The sequence below is a fragment of the Callorhinus ursinus genome, unplaced genomic scaffold, assembly GCF_003265705.2.
Source record: "Callorhinus ursinus isolate GAN/ISIS: 27379988/994484 unplaced genomic scaffold, GSC_fseal_2.0 scaffold32, whole genome shotgun sequence".
In the NCBI taxonomy this organism is placed as follows: Eukaryota; Metazoa; Chordata; class Mammalia; order Carnivora; family Otariidae; genus Callorhinus; species Callorhinus ursinus.
The window spans coordinates 3,336,457-3,353,701 of NW_027397094.1; the positions used below are offsets into that span (position 1 = coordinate 3,336,457).

Sequence of the window (17,245 nt, forward strand, 5' to 3'; positions counted from 1 at the left end):
ACCAACTGAGCCACCCAGGTGCCCCTGGCTTAGGTGATTTTGGAATTTTAGTCAGAATCTGGGGGTTTTGTTTAAAATGGCCAATAAAGCCCAAAATGTTGCCCCGGGTCGGGGGGGATAAGTAAGAGCCAGGGCTACATCAGGGGTATGTCTGTACACAGGCACATCGAACCCACTTCAGATCAAGCTTTGTGAAAGAGTCTCTGAAGGCATTTTACAAGTATGAAACCATGAGTCTCTCCAGTGTTCCATCCATATCGGTTAAAGCTATACCCACTGTCCTTAGCATGCTCCTAGCAGTCCTGTCCTGGGGAGGGGGACCCAGCTGATCTCTTGACTCTAAAGATTCACAGGAAAGCTGCGTAGCTCCACTCCTGAGCCCTATGTGATCCAACCGCCCCTTTTATTGGAAGAGAGCTTTTTCTCAATTATGCTGGCAGTAAATCTAGCTTTGAAAAGCAGAATTCCTGAATTCCAGATACCCAACAACTATTTGTTTTCAGTGAGGTGTTAAAAGTTTAAATTGGAAGAGGGTTATTGATGTATTGTTTATTATAATGTGGATGAATTGCAAGTACATGAATGAATAACAAGGGAAAAACATTCTTAAAAGAAGTTACTGAGGAATCCTTTCTTTGGCCATAATTATTCGCTTCTGAAATCAATCAATAGATTTGACTGTACTCCACAGAAAGAAGGGGGGGGTGATGACAAATCACATGACATCAGACTCAGAGTGGGGTTGGACCAGAAAATACCTTACAGACAGGACTCTAAAAATCATATACTGTCAGCCCATAGATCAAACCAAGTCAGATGATGCCTTAAAAAATCAATTTCCACTGGGTTCCAAAATATAAAAGTTCACAGAATTCACATAAAAACTCAAACTTCCTTTTTTCCCGTTTTAAACTCTCACTGCATTGGCAGCATAGCATGATGGTTGCCCTCATTAAATAGGGCATCAGTGCTCGCCGAGTCCTTCTGTCCACCAGGCTCCTTCTTAATTGAAGCCCAGCCCACGTCATTCCATTCCCTTACCTCTCTGTGCTCTCTGTCACCCAGCTTTATAGATCTTGGTTTACACCAGCTCTTTCATTTTGTATTCAAGTAACATGTGACTCCTAAGGAAATATGTAATTTGCCCCAAACAGGTAACTGGCACTTTCCAGGGCGTAAAACAAAAATAAACTTGGGTCTGCCTTGCAATAAATAGAAAAGAATTGAAATTTTGTGATCTAATGTTCATTATCATGGAGGTTCATTTAATTCTAGCCAGGAGAAAATTGCATTATTATAGTATGTTTTGATTCTGGTAGAAAAAAGTGTGTTGGAACAATTAGGACAAAGGTTAACGGGGAGATATTTTGTCTAGAAAGTAAATCCGTTTTAAACATTTACTAACAAATAGAATTTTAAATGCTTTTAGTGGTATGCATAGGATTTAAATTCCTTTTATAATGATGCCAGTTACTTTTTCCAGTATTGATCATTTCCATCCTAATTGTACAAAAATATACAGGAAATGTTGTTTTTAAAGTTTGAAATGAATGGTGGCATTTTTCTGGTGTTAAAGCTGAAGGTACATTAGCTGCAGACTTTCTATTTCTGTACTTTATAAGGATTAAGAAACAAATTAATTATAGAAAGCATAAAATTTAGTTCTTATCTCACGAGTTGTAATAATATAAACAAGTCAACAATTTAAGCAACGTTTACTTTCACAAGAAGAAATTCAGTTTATGAAAGTGATCCCAGAATCTGGCTAACATATGTTTTCTTGTATCAAAATGAACTTGTGTGATATATTGATCTGTCTTAAGTTAATTTGTTGCTCTTACATCCAAGCCCTGTGTGTCACTTATCTCTTGCACAAGTCAATATTTTTACAAACTTAATGACTTAAAACAACACATATATCATCTTGAAGGTTCTATAGGTCAGAAATCAGTTACCTGCATTCTGTGTTTCATTGTTTCAGATAGGTGTGAATCAAGGTGTTGGCCAGGGCCAGTGTCTCATCTGAGGCTTGACTGGAGAAGGGTCTGCTTCCAAGCTCGTGTGGTAGTTGGTAGAATCAGTTGAGTGGGATGTTGGGCTGAGAGCCTCAGTTGCTTGCTGCCTGGTGGTCAGACATCATATCACCTTCAGTTTCTTGCCATATGGACAATTCCATATGTCCCCTTCTTTCAATCCAGCAAGGGGGAGAGTTAGAGTCCCCTAGCAAGAGGGAACTTGCAGAATACAGTCTTACGTAATGTAACGACTGGAGTGACCTCCCATTTTCTTTGCCGTATTCTGTTGATTAGAAGCAAGCTGGAGTCTGGCTGTCTTGCAAGAGGAGAGCAATACGCAAGGGTTGGAATGTCAGGAGGGGCCGTTATTGAGGTCCGTGGCAGAGACTATCCTGTTTCCATCTCTCTGATTTTCATCCATTCCAGGTTTTTGATTTCACAACCACCATAGTCAATCACTAAGCAATGCGCCAAACAGCACATGGTCTTAATGTCTCCTTTATAATCTAAAATACCGTACAAAAGTGTATCGATTCATCACACTGAGCAAAGAAGATAAAGCATCCCCAGTGGCCAGAGATGGGTAATGTATCTATCTACACACCTTGGGGGTGTGTACTCTGGCAGCCTTACCCAAACCACTTAGATGGGGTATAGAGGAGGTGTGGTTATCTGCTGTAACAAAAGAAGGCAGAAAAGATGCAGGGGAACAAAATACATGTGTACATTCATGCGTACTTTATCATTTTCATTACAAGTTATATGGATTAGTTCTTATTCTTTAGCAAAAAAAATAGTTGTTGAATATGCGATGAATATATAGACCACCATTAGGTGCTAGAGCATCTGTAAAAGATCGCTTTACATTTCAGTACTTAACCAAGCATATGGACTATGGTGGCAAAGAACACAGCAATTTGGACGTGTTTATAAAGAGCTGTATGTGATTAATTTTCTGGACTCTCTGTTTGTAGTTCAGGATTTGTTATAAAAGGGTTCAGTGAAGGCACAATACAATTGCACAATGTAATCCAAATTAGAAGAACTGAGAAGATGCGGATAAAAATGAGGAGGAATTGGGGCACCTGGGTGGGTCAGTCAAGCATCTGCCTTTGGCTCAGGTCATGATTCCAGGGTCCTGGGATCGAGCCCCGCATCGGGCTCCCTGCTCAGCGGGAAGCCTGCTTCTCCCTCTCCCACTCCCCCTGCTTGTGTTCCCTCTCTCACTGTGTCTCTCTCTGTCAAATAAATAAATAAAATATTTTTTAAAAAAGTAAATGAAATCTTTAAAAAATGAGGAGGAATATTAGGAGAGTAAGTATTAAAAGAAAAAGCCATGATGGTAGGATTTGTCTTGTCAGCTTGAGGAAAGAAGTGGAAGCTTAGAGAAGTGGGACGCTCTAGACAGATTGACTGGACTACTCACTGATTTTTTAAAATCTATTGGATCTGGGTAATATAACACCTGTATATTATAAAAGTGAGATTATTTCCATTAATTTAGGATTAAAGTTATGATAGCCTAGTTGCAGTGACCAATACTGTAAAATAAATGGAGATTTTGAGAATGAGATGTGTTGTTGAAAATATAACTTGGAAATTAAGTAAATATCATAGTACTGAGGGCAGAACATGGCTACAGGTAAGCAAAATCAGTGAGTTCAAGAGAAATGTGAGTGTTGTGATGCTCTCTGTTCAAATCCTTTTTTCGTACAGATAGAGCATCACAGTAGCGCAAGGGTAAGGACTAGAAAGAGTCATCTGGAAGCTATTGCTTAAATATGCTAACAGCAGTGGTACGAGATCAACATCTTACTTTACAGATTAAGATAGCAAATTGTACCCTACTCTTGCTTTCAGTTCAGAAGGTAATTTAGAGAAGCAAGTGGAAAGAATTTTTGTATGATGTTGGGCAGATAATAAAATAGTATCCAAAAATAAATTATATCTCAAATTCAAAATAATGCAGGTGACAAGACGTTTGCAACCAAGAGCATTTGCGTAATTGTGAACACAGTTTGTTAGGGCTGGAGTCTTGATGTGGTACTTCTTTGAAAACTTCAGAAAATGTATTATTCAAATAAATGCACTCACACATGATGAACTAGCATATTCTATTATTAAATTCAAAACTCTGTCATGACAAATGGACTACAAAAAATGAACCCTCTTCTCTAAACCTGCAGACCTCCTCCAGTGAGTGAACTTGCCACCAGAGGGACTATGGTTGGAGTGATTTCTGCAGCAGCCATCAACCAGAGTATTGTGTACTCCATAGTTTCAGGAAACGAAGAAGGTGAGTAGATATTCGGTCTGTGTCTTCACCATAAACTAACACTTGGACCTAGGACTCAGTTCAGATTGAATTATTATTTACGCTATTTTTTTTCTAATAAAAACCTATCCAACTTAAATGTGATTTAAGTGTTCAATCAGATTAAAAAATTTGGTTATACTAACAAACGTGATCCCACCCCCCCCCCCCCCCCGGAAATACTAACTATCCAATTCTGGAAGCTTTCCTCTTGCCCTCATTTAGGGATATTTTAATGATATTTCTTCAAAATTAACACATCATACTTTCAGGTTTTGGTCATGATTGTTGTCTACAGGGGTCTCTTCCCACTGTTCTGGAACATCCATGACCTACTCCATGTCATAGCTAGGCCCAACACTGAAGAAATTTTAGGATCGTAAATAATTTTGAATGCCCAAAGAGCCGCATCCATGATAAAACCCATGTATATCATATAATACGATTCCTCAAGTGGTCAACTTAGAAGTAAATAAATAATTCGAGTTTCGTCTACCAACTACTCTTCACCGAGAACAGGATGGTTTGCCAGCTTCTGAGAACAATTTCACAGCTGCATTTCTCATCTGTTCTTTTTCTCACCATTATATCCACAGTTAGTGGTCCTCTGTTTTCTCCTTTTGATAAATTGGATGGCCTGGCATGTCGTTAAGTCGTCAAGAGATAGTCAATATACATTTAGGGTGCCTGGGTGGCTCAGTCGGTTGAGTGTCTGCCCTCAGCTCAGGTCATGATCCCAGGGTCCTGGGATCAAGTCCTGCATCAGGCTCCCTGCTTGGGGTGGAGCCTGCTTCTCCCTCTCTGTCCCTCCCTCCCCCACACTCGTGCTCTCTCTCTCTCTCTCTCTCTCTCAAAAACAAATAAATAAAATCTTTAGAAAAAAGAAATAGTCAATATACACTTAATAAATACATGAATGTTCAATATTTAATATTTAGTAAATGAATGAATATAAAATTAAGCAATTCTCAAGACAATTATAAAGGCTCTTTTTTTTAGATTTTATTTATTTATTTGACAGAGAGGACACAGCGAGAGAGGGAACACAAGCAGGGGGAGTGGGAGAGGGAGAAGCAGGCTTCCCGCTGAGCAGGGAGCCCCATGTGGGGCTTGATCCCAGGACCCCAGGATCATGGCCTTGAGCCTAAGGCAGACGCTTAACCGACTGAGCCACCCAGGCACCCCTATAAAGGCCCTTTTTAAGTATTTCAGTGACCAACCATTACTAGAGATGGCTGCCCTTGCAGCAACTGCAGGACATCTTACTTTTTTTACTTTCTTCTTTGTTCCTACTTTGCTGCTATGCCTCCTCCCTAAATATCACGAACTTCTAATGCCCTCTAGTATTTAAAGAACCATCCGAATCTACCATGATGGATATAGTGTGTGGTGCTTCCCAAATTTAATTGACTGATAAAACATTGTTGTCCAGGAGAATCTCAACATAACTAGAAAATTAAGGTGTTCACTTAAGGATACACTGATGATAATTTGAAGAGATGGAACATAGTTTCCAAAAGCCAGCATCCTGTCATTTTCATGCATTACTCCTGTTTACAAGAAGCATTTTTAAAATCACGGTGCCAAAGAGGGCATGTTCTGCGTGGAGCACTGGGTGTTATGCACAAACAATGAATCATGGAACTCTACATCAAAAACTAATGTTGTAATGTATGGTGATTAACATAACAATAAAATAATTTAAAGGAAAAAAAAATAAAAAAAAATAAAAAATAAAATCACGGTGCCTTTTAAAGAGGATTCTTTTTTTTTTCTTATAGTATGAAGGAAATGACCAAATAACTGTATTTTAATTGCAGATATGTTTGGAATTAACAACATCACAGGTGTTATCTATGTGAATGCCCCCCTGGATTTTGAGACCAGGACAAGCTATGTACTTCGCGTCCAGGCTGATTCCCTGGAAGTGGTCCTCGCCAATCTCCGAGTCCCTTCAAAAAGTAAGTTATATTACTTAAGCATTCTGGAAGGATTTTATGGTGCTCCTGCTCATTTTCTGATGAAATACATAGGTCCAAAAGTTATTAGTAAAGAATGAATGTGGGGAGATCAGTAGTACTTGGAGCTGATTGCCCATCCATTTTAACAGTTGATAGAGGACAATGCTGGGAGTGATTTCATACTCCTGAAATATCAAGGCAATAACACACTGTCTTCAAACTGGGTATACAATATTGCTAGAATCAACTTTATTCTTAATCCCACTGCGAGGATCTGGCAAACTCTCTGGTGTGTATATTGTTAATGGGTACAGGACTGCCTGACATTCTCTTGAATCGTGTGGTCTCTTGTACTTAACTGATTTTCTTAGCACAGGGGAAAATGCATCTTAAAAGAGCGACTAACGTTTATTGTAAGTTATATGTGGCATTATATTTAATTCACATCCATTTCTAGGAGATGAAAATTATTATTCCTATTTTACAAAGACACGATAAGGTTAAGTGACTTTTTAAAAATGACGCTGTTGGTAAATGAAAACCCAGAAATTTCAGCGCACAGCTTTTGACTCCAGAATCATTCTCCAACATCCATGTGATATAGTTTACCAACACAAGAGAGCAAGTAAAGCCAATTTGTGAAGGGCACGAGCAGAGATTCTGGGAGATCTTACTAATAACAAGATAAATGCTGTTCTTTTCCATCCATTGAGGTAATATTCCTTTGCACTTTGGGCAGTTCATCTTTTTATAATCACACCAACTTTTTTAGAATTTAGAAGGCTCAAGAAAACCCAATTAAATTTAACCATTTGTGGAACGGAGGCTCAGAGAGAGCGTGAAGGGGGAAACAGGCTCCGAAACAGGCTCCTTTCACTCCACGGCCCTTCCTGGACATCCTATGCTAACACTGCGTCAATCAGCATCTTTAGAAGGGGAGGAGGGAAAATGAAGAGCCTGTGAGAACCCCAGTGAGGGTACAAGTATAAAGCGAGAGCCACAGAGCCCAGGTGGTGGAAGAAGGGAGAGCAAGGTAGATAGAAAAGGCAAGAGACGTGCCCTAGAATTTTCTCTACCAGTGCGGTAATTGCTATCCTAAAAGTAATCACTTCTTTTTTCTTTCTTTCAAGTCTCACTTACTGATCTAGTGTGGAGGGTTGCACAGTTGCTCAGAAAGGTACAACCAAGTCATTTGAAAAAAATCAGATTATACACGGTATATTTTTGGAATTAAGGAAATTAAGTTGTCTTCTGTGATTATTCATCACTTGCATAATTAAATTGTTTTAAAAATATCAGGCTGGTTTCTTGAGTCCTTAAAATCTTTAACCATGGGCAATTATATTTTTATAAAATATAGAGGAAGTTTCAAATTGTCAATTGAACTGACTAAATCAGGAGTCAAAAGGTTAGAGTAGTTCTAAATTATATAATGCAAACCAGCTTATTGCAACTAAGGAAAACATGGAAACTGTTTGAAAACTGTATTTGTCATCTTTCTTTGAAAAAAATGAACAGTTAGATTTAGAAAGAAAGATCTGCTAAATATTTAGGTCTTAGAACTTGGCATTTTTCAGGAAATAGCTCCAATTTCTAGGAATAAAGGCATATCGTTATCTCATATGTGAATATGATACAACTAGTTCTCGTTACTTTAATGTAAATCTAATCTAAGGCTAATAAAAGTTTCACTAATACAGCTACATATACTTACATGTGCCCAAGAATGCATGGAAAACTAAGACCAGCTAGCGGGTGCGTGCAGTGGCCTCTCAGAAGCACATGAAATCTAAAAGCTAAATGCTAGTTTGTTTAATGCTTGATGCTTTTAATATTGTTATTAACATTTCATGACTGACCTCTGCCTCTGGAGTTTGAAATACAAACTCATGTATTTAAACCACAGTTTCATTTATTAATGACTGTTAATGGCCTATAATGAATCCCTAGTTCATTAGCTATGCAAAAATAAAGCCATTATGTAAATTAGGTTAATTAATTAATTGCTTAAAGGTTTATCCCTGCTTTAGAATTTGCTGCCCCATGGTCTTCAGCTCTGCCATATGTCACATGAATAAAGTTAATAAACAAAAGAGGTTTGATTCATTGAAGAAGTGTTTTATTGTAATTTCTTTGCCAACAATTTGTTAATGAAATCATTTTCAAAGTAAGTTTTATTATTTAAATGCAATTTAATAATTAAAATAGAACAATTTCAGAACTCATTTCATAACTTTTTTTTTTTTAAAGATTTTATTTATTTATTTGAGAGAGAGAGAATGAGAGATAGAAAGCACGAGAGGGAAGAGGGTCAGAGGGAGAAGCAGACTCCCCGCTGAGCAGGAAGCCCGATGTGGGACTCGATCCTGGGACTCCAGGATCATGACCTGAGCCGAAGGCAGTCGCTTAACCAACTGAGCCACCCAGGCGCCCCTCATTTCATAACTTTTGACACTAGGAATCTTTAAAACATTTTGATTTTTTAGTATGGACATTTCAAATGTACATAAAATTCCAGAGAATATTATAATGAACCTTCAAGTGTCAACTACCCAACTTTACTAATGGTGTTCTCAACCATTCCCTGCCTTATTATTTTGAAGTATATCAGAGACACAATATTTCATCTGCAAATATCTCAGTATGTATCTCTTAAAGATAAGGGCTCAAAACTTAATCACAACACCATTATTACTCCGCCCAAATTAATAAAAATTCCTCAATATCAATGAATATCCAGTCAATATATTAAAAATTTATTCATATCAGAATCCTAATAAGGTCCATATATTGCACTTGGTTGAAAAGTATTTCAAGTGTCCCTTTTAAAAATATAGACTTCCCTCCCACCATACCTTTTAATTTCCTTTAATGTTTATTTGTTCAGGAAATGAGATTTCTGAAGCCTGGGTTTCAATGAGCATGCCTCTAAGGGGTCATTTCATATTTTTCTTTATCTCCTTTATTTCCTATAAAATGATAGAGCTAGAGGCTTGGTTAGATTTAGTTTGTTTTTTTTTTTTTAAACAAATAAATTGTAGGTGATATCCACTGCTTCCTCAGAGAGGCACGCCTGTCCCTGTGACTTTCCTTTCCTGAGGGCCACCACCACCGGTGGTCATGTCCTACCTATTGATTCCGTCCTTCCATTTCTTCTGTTTGTAGCAGCGAAATCTTTCCATAAAGAGAAACTCTTCCACATCAAATATTTGATTACCCTGACGTCCTCCTTCTATAGGAAAGACAGGAAAAAATGTTTGATTCTTCCCTTATATTTCCTGGTTTTCAAAGTAATGTGTTGATTCACCATCATACTCCAAATGCAACCACTGAAATAACACAAAATTTGGGTTTTATGGGGCGTATGGTCTCTGTTGAACTACTCAGTCCTGCGGTAGCTGAAAAGAAGAGAGATACAATCTGTCAACAAAATGGTGGGCACTTCTCCAACACTAAGCAAATGGGTGTGGCTCCACTCCAACGCGGTTCTACTTGCCCGTACAATCTGTAGGCCAGACTGTGACTCTTCTCTTACTTTTACTTTACATAATCCACTTGGCGCCTCCCCTGCTGTTTGTGTATCTCTCACTGTGAGCAATGCTTCTGCTTCATCTACTTCCTTTTCCCACACATCGCATTTGGAGAAATATTGTTTTATTCCTGTTACTATCAATAATAATCAGTCATCTAGTTGTCTACAGTTTGTCCTGTGGTAGACTCCTCACAGTAGGCTTACAAGAATAGCATTACCTATATTTTTGTGCATTAATGACAGTTTATCTGTGGACCTGAAAACTGAACCTAAATTTGGCTAGATATGAAAGACTTCGGGCATCTGGGTGGCTCGGTCAGTTAAGCGCCCAACTCTTGGTTGTTCAGGCTGTGATCTCTGGGTCCTGGGATATTGCCCAGGGTCAGGCTACACTCCGTGGGGAGTCTGCTTCTCCCTCTCCCTCTGCCCCTTCCCCCCACTCATGCTCTCAATCTCTCTCTCTCACAAATAAATAAAATCTTTAAAAAAAAAAAGCCTTGACTCATATTTTCTCTTTCTTCAGCTTAAATATCTCACTCCGTTTTTTTCTCCCATGAAATATCACTGCCAAAAAGTATAATGACAAAATGGTTTTCTTTTCCAATGCATGTTGGTTTTATTTCTGAATTTCCAAAGAATTTACTGTTTTTTCTTTAAAGTTCAGTAGTTTTATTGGAATGTGTCTCCGTTTTGGCTATTCTGAGTCATCTTCTGCCTCTACACATGGTATATGTATTCGAACCTTATTTCAGAAATGTTTTCTTGAATTCTACATTTTTAATTTTTTCTTGTTTTATTAACTTGTATTTCATCATAGGACACTCCTACCGTACAAATAATGAATCATTTCCTATCTCTTATATCCCTTTCTCTCTCTCTTTAATATCTTTCTTCATTGCATTTAGATGTTTTTAAGATTTTAATTTATGAGTTTTTCTAAATTCTGATACGTGTTTTTCTTCCAAGACTTCTTTTCATAAACTATTTTAGTTTATTTCAAAATACTAATGTACAGTTTGCATTTTTTTTCAAATACCTTTATTTTTTTAAGAGCCATTGTTTTGATCACTGTTCTATTTTTTTTTAACCTTATGGGCTTTGGTCATGGTCCTTTTCTATTTTTCATGTGTCGGTGAAATTATTTTTTCTACAGTCAAAAAAGGAAGGTGGTTGATAAAACAGCATTTTTTAGCTCTAGACTATTCTCTCAGTTATTTTCACAAAATGATAAAAAGAGATATTATCCTTTTACTTTTAGAGATCGGCTTTTTTCAGCACTCGCACTTTCACTGGAGAAACTTCCTCTCTCCCTCTTTTTTTCTTTTTTTGCCCTATTGTCCCTGTCCTGCTCAGTTTATATTCTGTTCTCAGGGTTTCCCCTTTCTCTGTAGTGTGGAGTTTTGCTCTATCGCTTTCCTATTACCTCAGTCAGATTTCCACTTAATGCACGCTGGCGACTTTGAGACTCACTGGCTCTCAGGGCAACAGAAATGCTTAGCCCTCCCTCAGCTTCCCTAAAAACAGTTGCTGTTATCATATTTGCTGATAATACAGTGATCTTGTTTCCATCTGTTGTTTTCTCTAGTTGCCCATGTTCTGTGATTTGGAGGTTAGCTCGTTGCAGTGTTTTGTTGGAGATATGATCTGTGGGTTTTTGGTTTGATTGCTAGGATATTATCCTAATTACAAAAATGGCATAGTGAGGAGACCTAGAAGCAAGAGACTCCCACAAAAATAACTGTATAGGATAATAATTTAGTTCCATGGCTGCTGATAAAAGAAACCCCTGGGTCAGAGACTAAGGACCTCGTTACTCACAGTGAAAGTATTAGCGGGCGTTATCAACGTGGCACCTAGCATACGGCGTGGGTCCCTGAGCTCCAGACCCCATGGCAGGTGTAGGGCCAGGGAAGACCTGCCCTGAGTGGAATGCACCACAGTAGGGGCGGGGGACACGGAGCTTGGAGACTCTGCCACTTTTATAGCAAGGTATAGCAGTCTTCCTAGAAAGAGATGGGGGAAATTGCAGGACGGCGGGCTGCATTTCTGCGAAGCATTATCTCACTTTTCAGAATTGCCAGCTACGTAAATAGTTCTGTGTCCCTGGTAGAGAAAAAGGGTCCACGCAGTGCAGTTTTGGCACACTCAGCAGGACACGTGGAGGTGCAAGGCTCCTGCAGTACTCCCGCGGTATCCCGCCCCTCATACCTGGCCATTCAAATTCCTGACTGTAATGTGGCGCGATTCAGGAAGATTCGGATATTACATTTCACCTCAATCCTCTTCTTCAACTCCCTAAATACACATCTTAATCCAAGGATACTTGAAACAATTGTTGAATCAGTGGAACCGTTTCACAGCTGATGACTTTTTGAGAATGAGAGCTCTAGAACCTTCTCAGGTTTCCGTACTGTTAGCTGTTACCAAGTTTAGGATTAAGTTTTCACTCGTGTGCTTTATATTTTTCATACCGGGCTTCTAGATAAATTTAGCCTTTCTTAACTGCTTTTATCATTAAACTCCATTAATCATTTGGGCAGTTATAATAAATATATGACCAAATGAATGAACGAATGATGAGTAAAAGAGTCCAAATTAACGGAAAGCATTTTTAAGGAGCAAATTTTCCCCAGAATGGAAAAATAACCACGAAGAGAATGGGTCTACTAGTCATTAGCTTACTGCTAAAATAAAAGCAGTTGAACTACAATGTATTCCCATAAGCCACAAATATGATAAGAGTCCTCTCTCTTTTTCTCTTCCTGCCTATTCAACAAGCTCTAGACTTTGCGTGTCACTGACGAGGGCAGGACTTAGAGATTTGTTTTGCTTTGAGGGTGAGACTATTTCACTGCCTTGACATTGATTCTTAGCACTTATAATGTACCAGGTGTTGTCATAGGGGTTTAGGACACAGAGGTAATGAAATGAAGTTGCTGCTTTCAGGATCCCTTTATTCAGTGTGGGACAGACACATACACAACTCATGACATCACGTCACACACTCTCATGGGCGTGGTGGCTGGTGGCGCCCGTGGTGATGTGTCCAAAGAAGAGTGAGCAGCTACCACCTGAAAGATCGGAGATGTCTTTGCAAACAGACTGACCTGTAAGCTGTACCCTGAAGAATGAGCAAAGGAAGTTTGAAAGGACAGTTCCAAACACTACTAGAGAGCACATTTTAGAAATGATGAGAAACTCTAGGTATTCAACTGGAAATTTAGAAAAAGGACCAAGATACAATAGACCTAAAACGACAGAGATGTGCAAGAAATAGTTAGAGGCTGTCAAAGATATTTGAAATAAAACAGACAGCCCAGCAGTTCACCGCTGTATAAACCCTTACTCCCAAGGAGAGTAAACACGATCAACTGAATGGAGATTTAGCAACGGTCTTATCTGAAGTATTCCTTTGGGAGGAAAAGTTTGTAAACTTGTGTTTGCATTCTGCTCCACAACACATCCATCGCCAGAAAAGGAGGTTGTGAGAGTATATACTCTTCCATCTCAAGTTTCACATTACTGACTCGTGAGACCTCAGTGGCCGTGTCTCAGGGGCACAGGGCGTCCCTATCCAAGAACTGTCAGAAGGGGGCAGTAGTGCAGACAAGCTGTTACTGGCTGGAGCAGAGAGGAGCAACCACCCCCCCAGGACAAGCCTGCCCTTGCAGAATTACGTGCGCAGAGAGCCGGAAAATGCTACCCGAGGTCCAGATTTGGGACCCAGGTGAGTGCTAGCTTTTGCGGATGTGCAGTACGATCACCTGGACGCGGGCGAAAAGCAAACATTAAAAGCTGGAGATGGACCTGCCTTTCTACTAAGGGGATGAGAGGAAACCAACTGAAATAGCTGTCCCAAACCTGAAATAGCTCAGCGCACCCCACTGACAGTCTCTGCTTCAAACACCGGTCTGACCCAAATGCGGGGGCACCATTTCCCTATAGTGATCTTTACGTTGGAACTTTCCTGCCTACCTTACCTACCTTTCCTCCTCAACCTCAGGAGCCAGAAGACGGCAGCCTGTGTGAGAAAAACACCTGCTAGGGACGGGGTGAGGAGCTTGCTGAATCAAGAAGAAAGGAGCAGACAGGAGACTTTCCAGGAATATGCCTGAGCTGGGACGGAAGAGAAGTTTTACCTTTCAATTAAATTGGAAGTACTGATTAATATATTGAACTAGATTATTTTTTTTTAACTTAACCATGATTATAGTACTTTCAGTTAATTAAAAATGTTTTTGTTGGGATGCCTGGGTGGCTCAGTCGGTTAAGCATCGGCCTCTGGCTCAGGTCATAATCCCAGGGATCAAGTCCCGCATCAGGCTCCTTGCTCAGCAGGGAGCCTGCATCTCCCTCTGCCTGCCTCTCTCTCTCTCTCTCTCGCTGACAAATAAATAAATACAATTTTTTAAAAAAATGTTTTTGTTTTAAATATCAAGAGTAACTTGAGCTTTTATTCAGCAGCAGGAAAAAGATGAGCTCAAATCAGCAGGATAAAAGGAAGGAGAAGAGACAACATAGACTTTTGTTGTATGCTGTGTATGTTGTGAGAGTATAAACTCTCAAATGGTGTACCACACCATTTGAGCATGGCTGGAGAGCAGAATATGGTCAAAACACTTGTAATGAATTTAAGCTCCTTGAGGGTAGGGATTTTTGTCTGTTATGTGTATTGATAGCTTCCAGTAGCCTAAAAGGCATAGCACAAACATATGCTCAATAAAGGCTTATCCAGGAGATGAGCAAGTCTGGAAAACAAAGCCCAGCTTGTGAAGGGATGCGACTATCAGGCGGATGCACGCAAACATGCAGCATAGGTACCGCCCATGATCCCTAGATCATAGCAGACCTGGGCCCTTTTCATTGCCAGGAATCGGATGGGTGTGAGAAGAGACAGAGCCAGTACACAGTTTCAATCCTGGGAGGGCGCCTGGAGCTCCCCTGTGGCGTGCGATGTTGTAGGGGTTCCGGAAAGTTCTGGAGGTTGATTTCTCAATTCTCCCGCATGACAAACTCTCTGATCCTCCAGGTTCCCAGGTTTTATTTTCTTCTGCTGGTCCCGTTCGGTCAGGTATCCGTATTTTTCCTGCTTGGCTCTCACGGTACATTTTTATTGATCAAATAAGTATCTTCATTTCATGAGTGAAAGGCAAATGTTTTTAATATTATTTCAAAACTATGAGTCCTCTTTTGTGTCCGTCTATGTTCTCTGTCTCCTCAGACCTCCTCAGTCTCTCCTGGGTTTTCAGGATGGAACATCATTGTTCCCAGAGACCCCCAAGGGGCCTGTGTGCAGGAACCTCCACAAAACAGATGTCAGTATTTCTGCCACAAAGTTATCACCATATTTTTAATCTTGATATAGAGCAAAAGCAATAATATGCACCTTTATAGCTAGCTCATAGCTGTGTAGTTTGATTTATGATATTCCACATTTGAAATGCAATTCTTTTATGGTAAAATTATAATTATCTTTAAATGTGGAAGAAAAAAAAACCCAGCTTTTTATAAATAGATCATTGTGTTTTGATTCAATAACTAGCCTTTCAATCAGGAATAAATGACAGGACAATTAAGATAAACTTGAAACTGGTGATAAAACAACTCAAACACTATTGATTTCATTTATAGTTTTGCTGTAGGGTACAAGGGCTTGTAATACATTTCATTTCCTTGGCTTTTCTGGTTCCAAACAGAAGGTCTGTGACAAGTAATGCTAATGACTCTTTAGCCATGATTGACTGACTTAAGAAGTGTTCCTCGCATAAGTTGGGTGACATTGCAGCATCTCACACGTTCATTTTTTCGGTCCTAAAATCCCGTATGTTCAAGGTCTTATATTTGTTCTATAAAAATATAACCATGATTTTAAGAAACTGCATTCATACTTTATTTAAAAATCGGAGGCTACTTTATGAAAGCTAATTCCATTATATCCTTTATTGTACTTTTGTCTCTCACATTCTAGGTATCTTATATAAACACACAGTTGGAACAATTACATTTTTAATGAAACAAACATTTATCTGTCCAAGAAAACAATTGTGCAGAACAATTTTGCTTGGAAATATGATTTAAAAACGGTTATGGAATTTTATTAATCCATTTCAGAAACCAAGTGCATTGAGGCAATGTTCTTCCGTTGACTCCAAAAGTGTTTTGTTGAACCGATGACAAAGATGTGAGATCAACCCTTCTAAATGAGAGTACAGATCATAATACATACTTCTTCACATGTTTTAGGAAGAAAAAAAAATCATGTTCCATGAAGAAAACATTTTTTAAAGATTTTATTTATTTGAGAAGGAGCGAGCGAGCAAGGGAAGAGGCAGAGAGAGGGAGAAAAGCAGGAGCAGGGAGCCCAATGCGGGACTTGATCCCAGGACCCTGAGATCGTGACCTGAGCCCAAGTCAGACGCTTAACTGACTGAGCCACCCAGGCACCCCCATGAGGAAAACACTTTATATGACTTCCATGGTCAATTTAAAATATTTAAGAGTCTAGGAATGCATAAAATTGTTCTCCTTAACTTATACAACTAAGATTAAGCTGTAGAGCCTAAAGACGGGCAGTATAATTTCTTTACTCTTGGGAACTTCTGTTTAATTAATACAGTTAATAATTTAATTTTTTTCCATGCCTTTCCAGGCAGAATTCAAAAACTGAGATTCAAATGGAGCCCATTTGCTGATTCACAAATATTTTTGCTACCTTATATTTTGTTTCTGAGAGCAACAATCATCTGATTAATAATGAAGTCCCAAAACTATGCAACAGAAACTCTGTATCTTTTGCCTCAGAAAAACTCCCATTTCAACAGAGGCCAACTAACCTCTTTTAAATGCATGTGAAACTATTCACAGAAGTGAAATCTGTGAAGTCATATACATTATGGAACTATCATCTCGAGAAAAAGAAAACGGAAGCAAGTGTCTGGATAACATAAGCGTAACGTTTATCTCAGCCCCTAAAGACAGGGGGGAATTATCAGAATTTTTCTGCTAAATACATTGATTCTTTATATTATTGATGAGTGCAGCCGTTGGCCCTCCACACTCTGTTGTTACGTGATCAAGGTCAGCTCCTCTCTATAGAGTAAGGAAGCACAAGTCTTTTTAATATTTTGCTAAAGATTTAGACAGCTGTTTGATTTTATTTATTTATATCTCATAATAAATGGGAAGTGAACATTCTTTTCTCATATTGGTGACATATTCTACCTTGACCAGCTTTAACAAGCTGACAAACTTCCTGATGGATTATTTTTAGAAGAGAAAAAAAAAAAAACTAGACAGAACTGCCCATTAACTAGACAAAAATAGCTTCCAGCATTATGTTTAAAAAAATAAAAAGCTTATGGGGAGAAGTGCCACACAGAAGGAATATGCATAGGATGACCCTTCCATAGCTGTTATCCTCTCA

At 39.0% G+C, this 17,245-nt stretch overlaps 1 protein-coding gene across 1 annotated transcript in view; it reads left to right on the forward strand.

Moving 5' to 3' along the window:
- PCDH15 (protocadherin related 15) overlaps positions 1–17,245 on the forward strand; it is a 1,645,434-nt gene that overhangs the window by 1,509,266 nt on the left and 118,923 nt on the right. The window contains exons 26-27 of the mRNA XM_073878941.1: positions 4,202–4,311; positions 6,150–6,290. Coding sequence (XP_073735042.1) covers positions 4,202–4,311; positions 6,150–6,290 — 251 coding nt within the window. The remainder of the gene's footprint in view (positions 1–4,201; positions 4,312–6,149; positions 6,291–17,245) is intronic.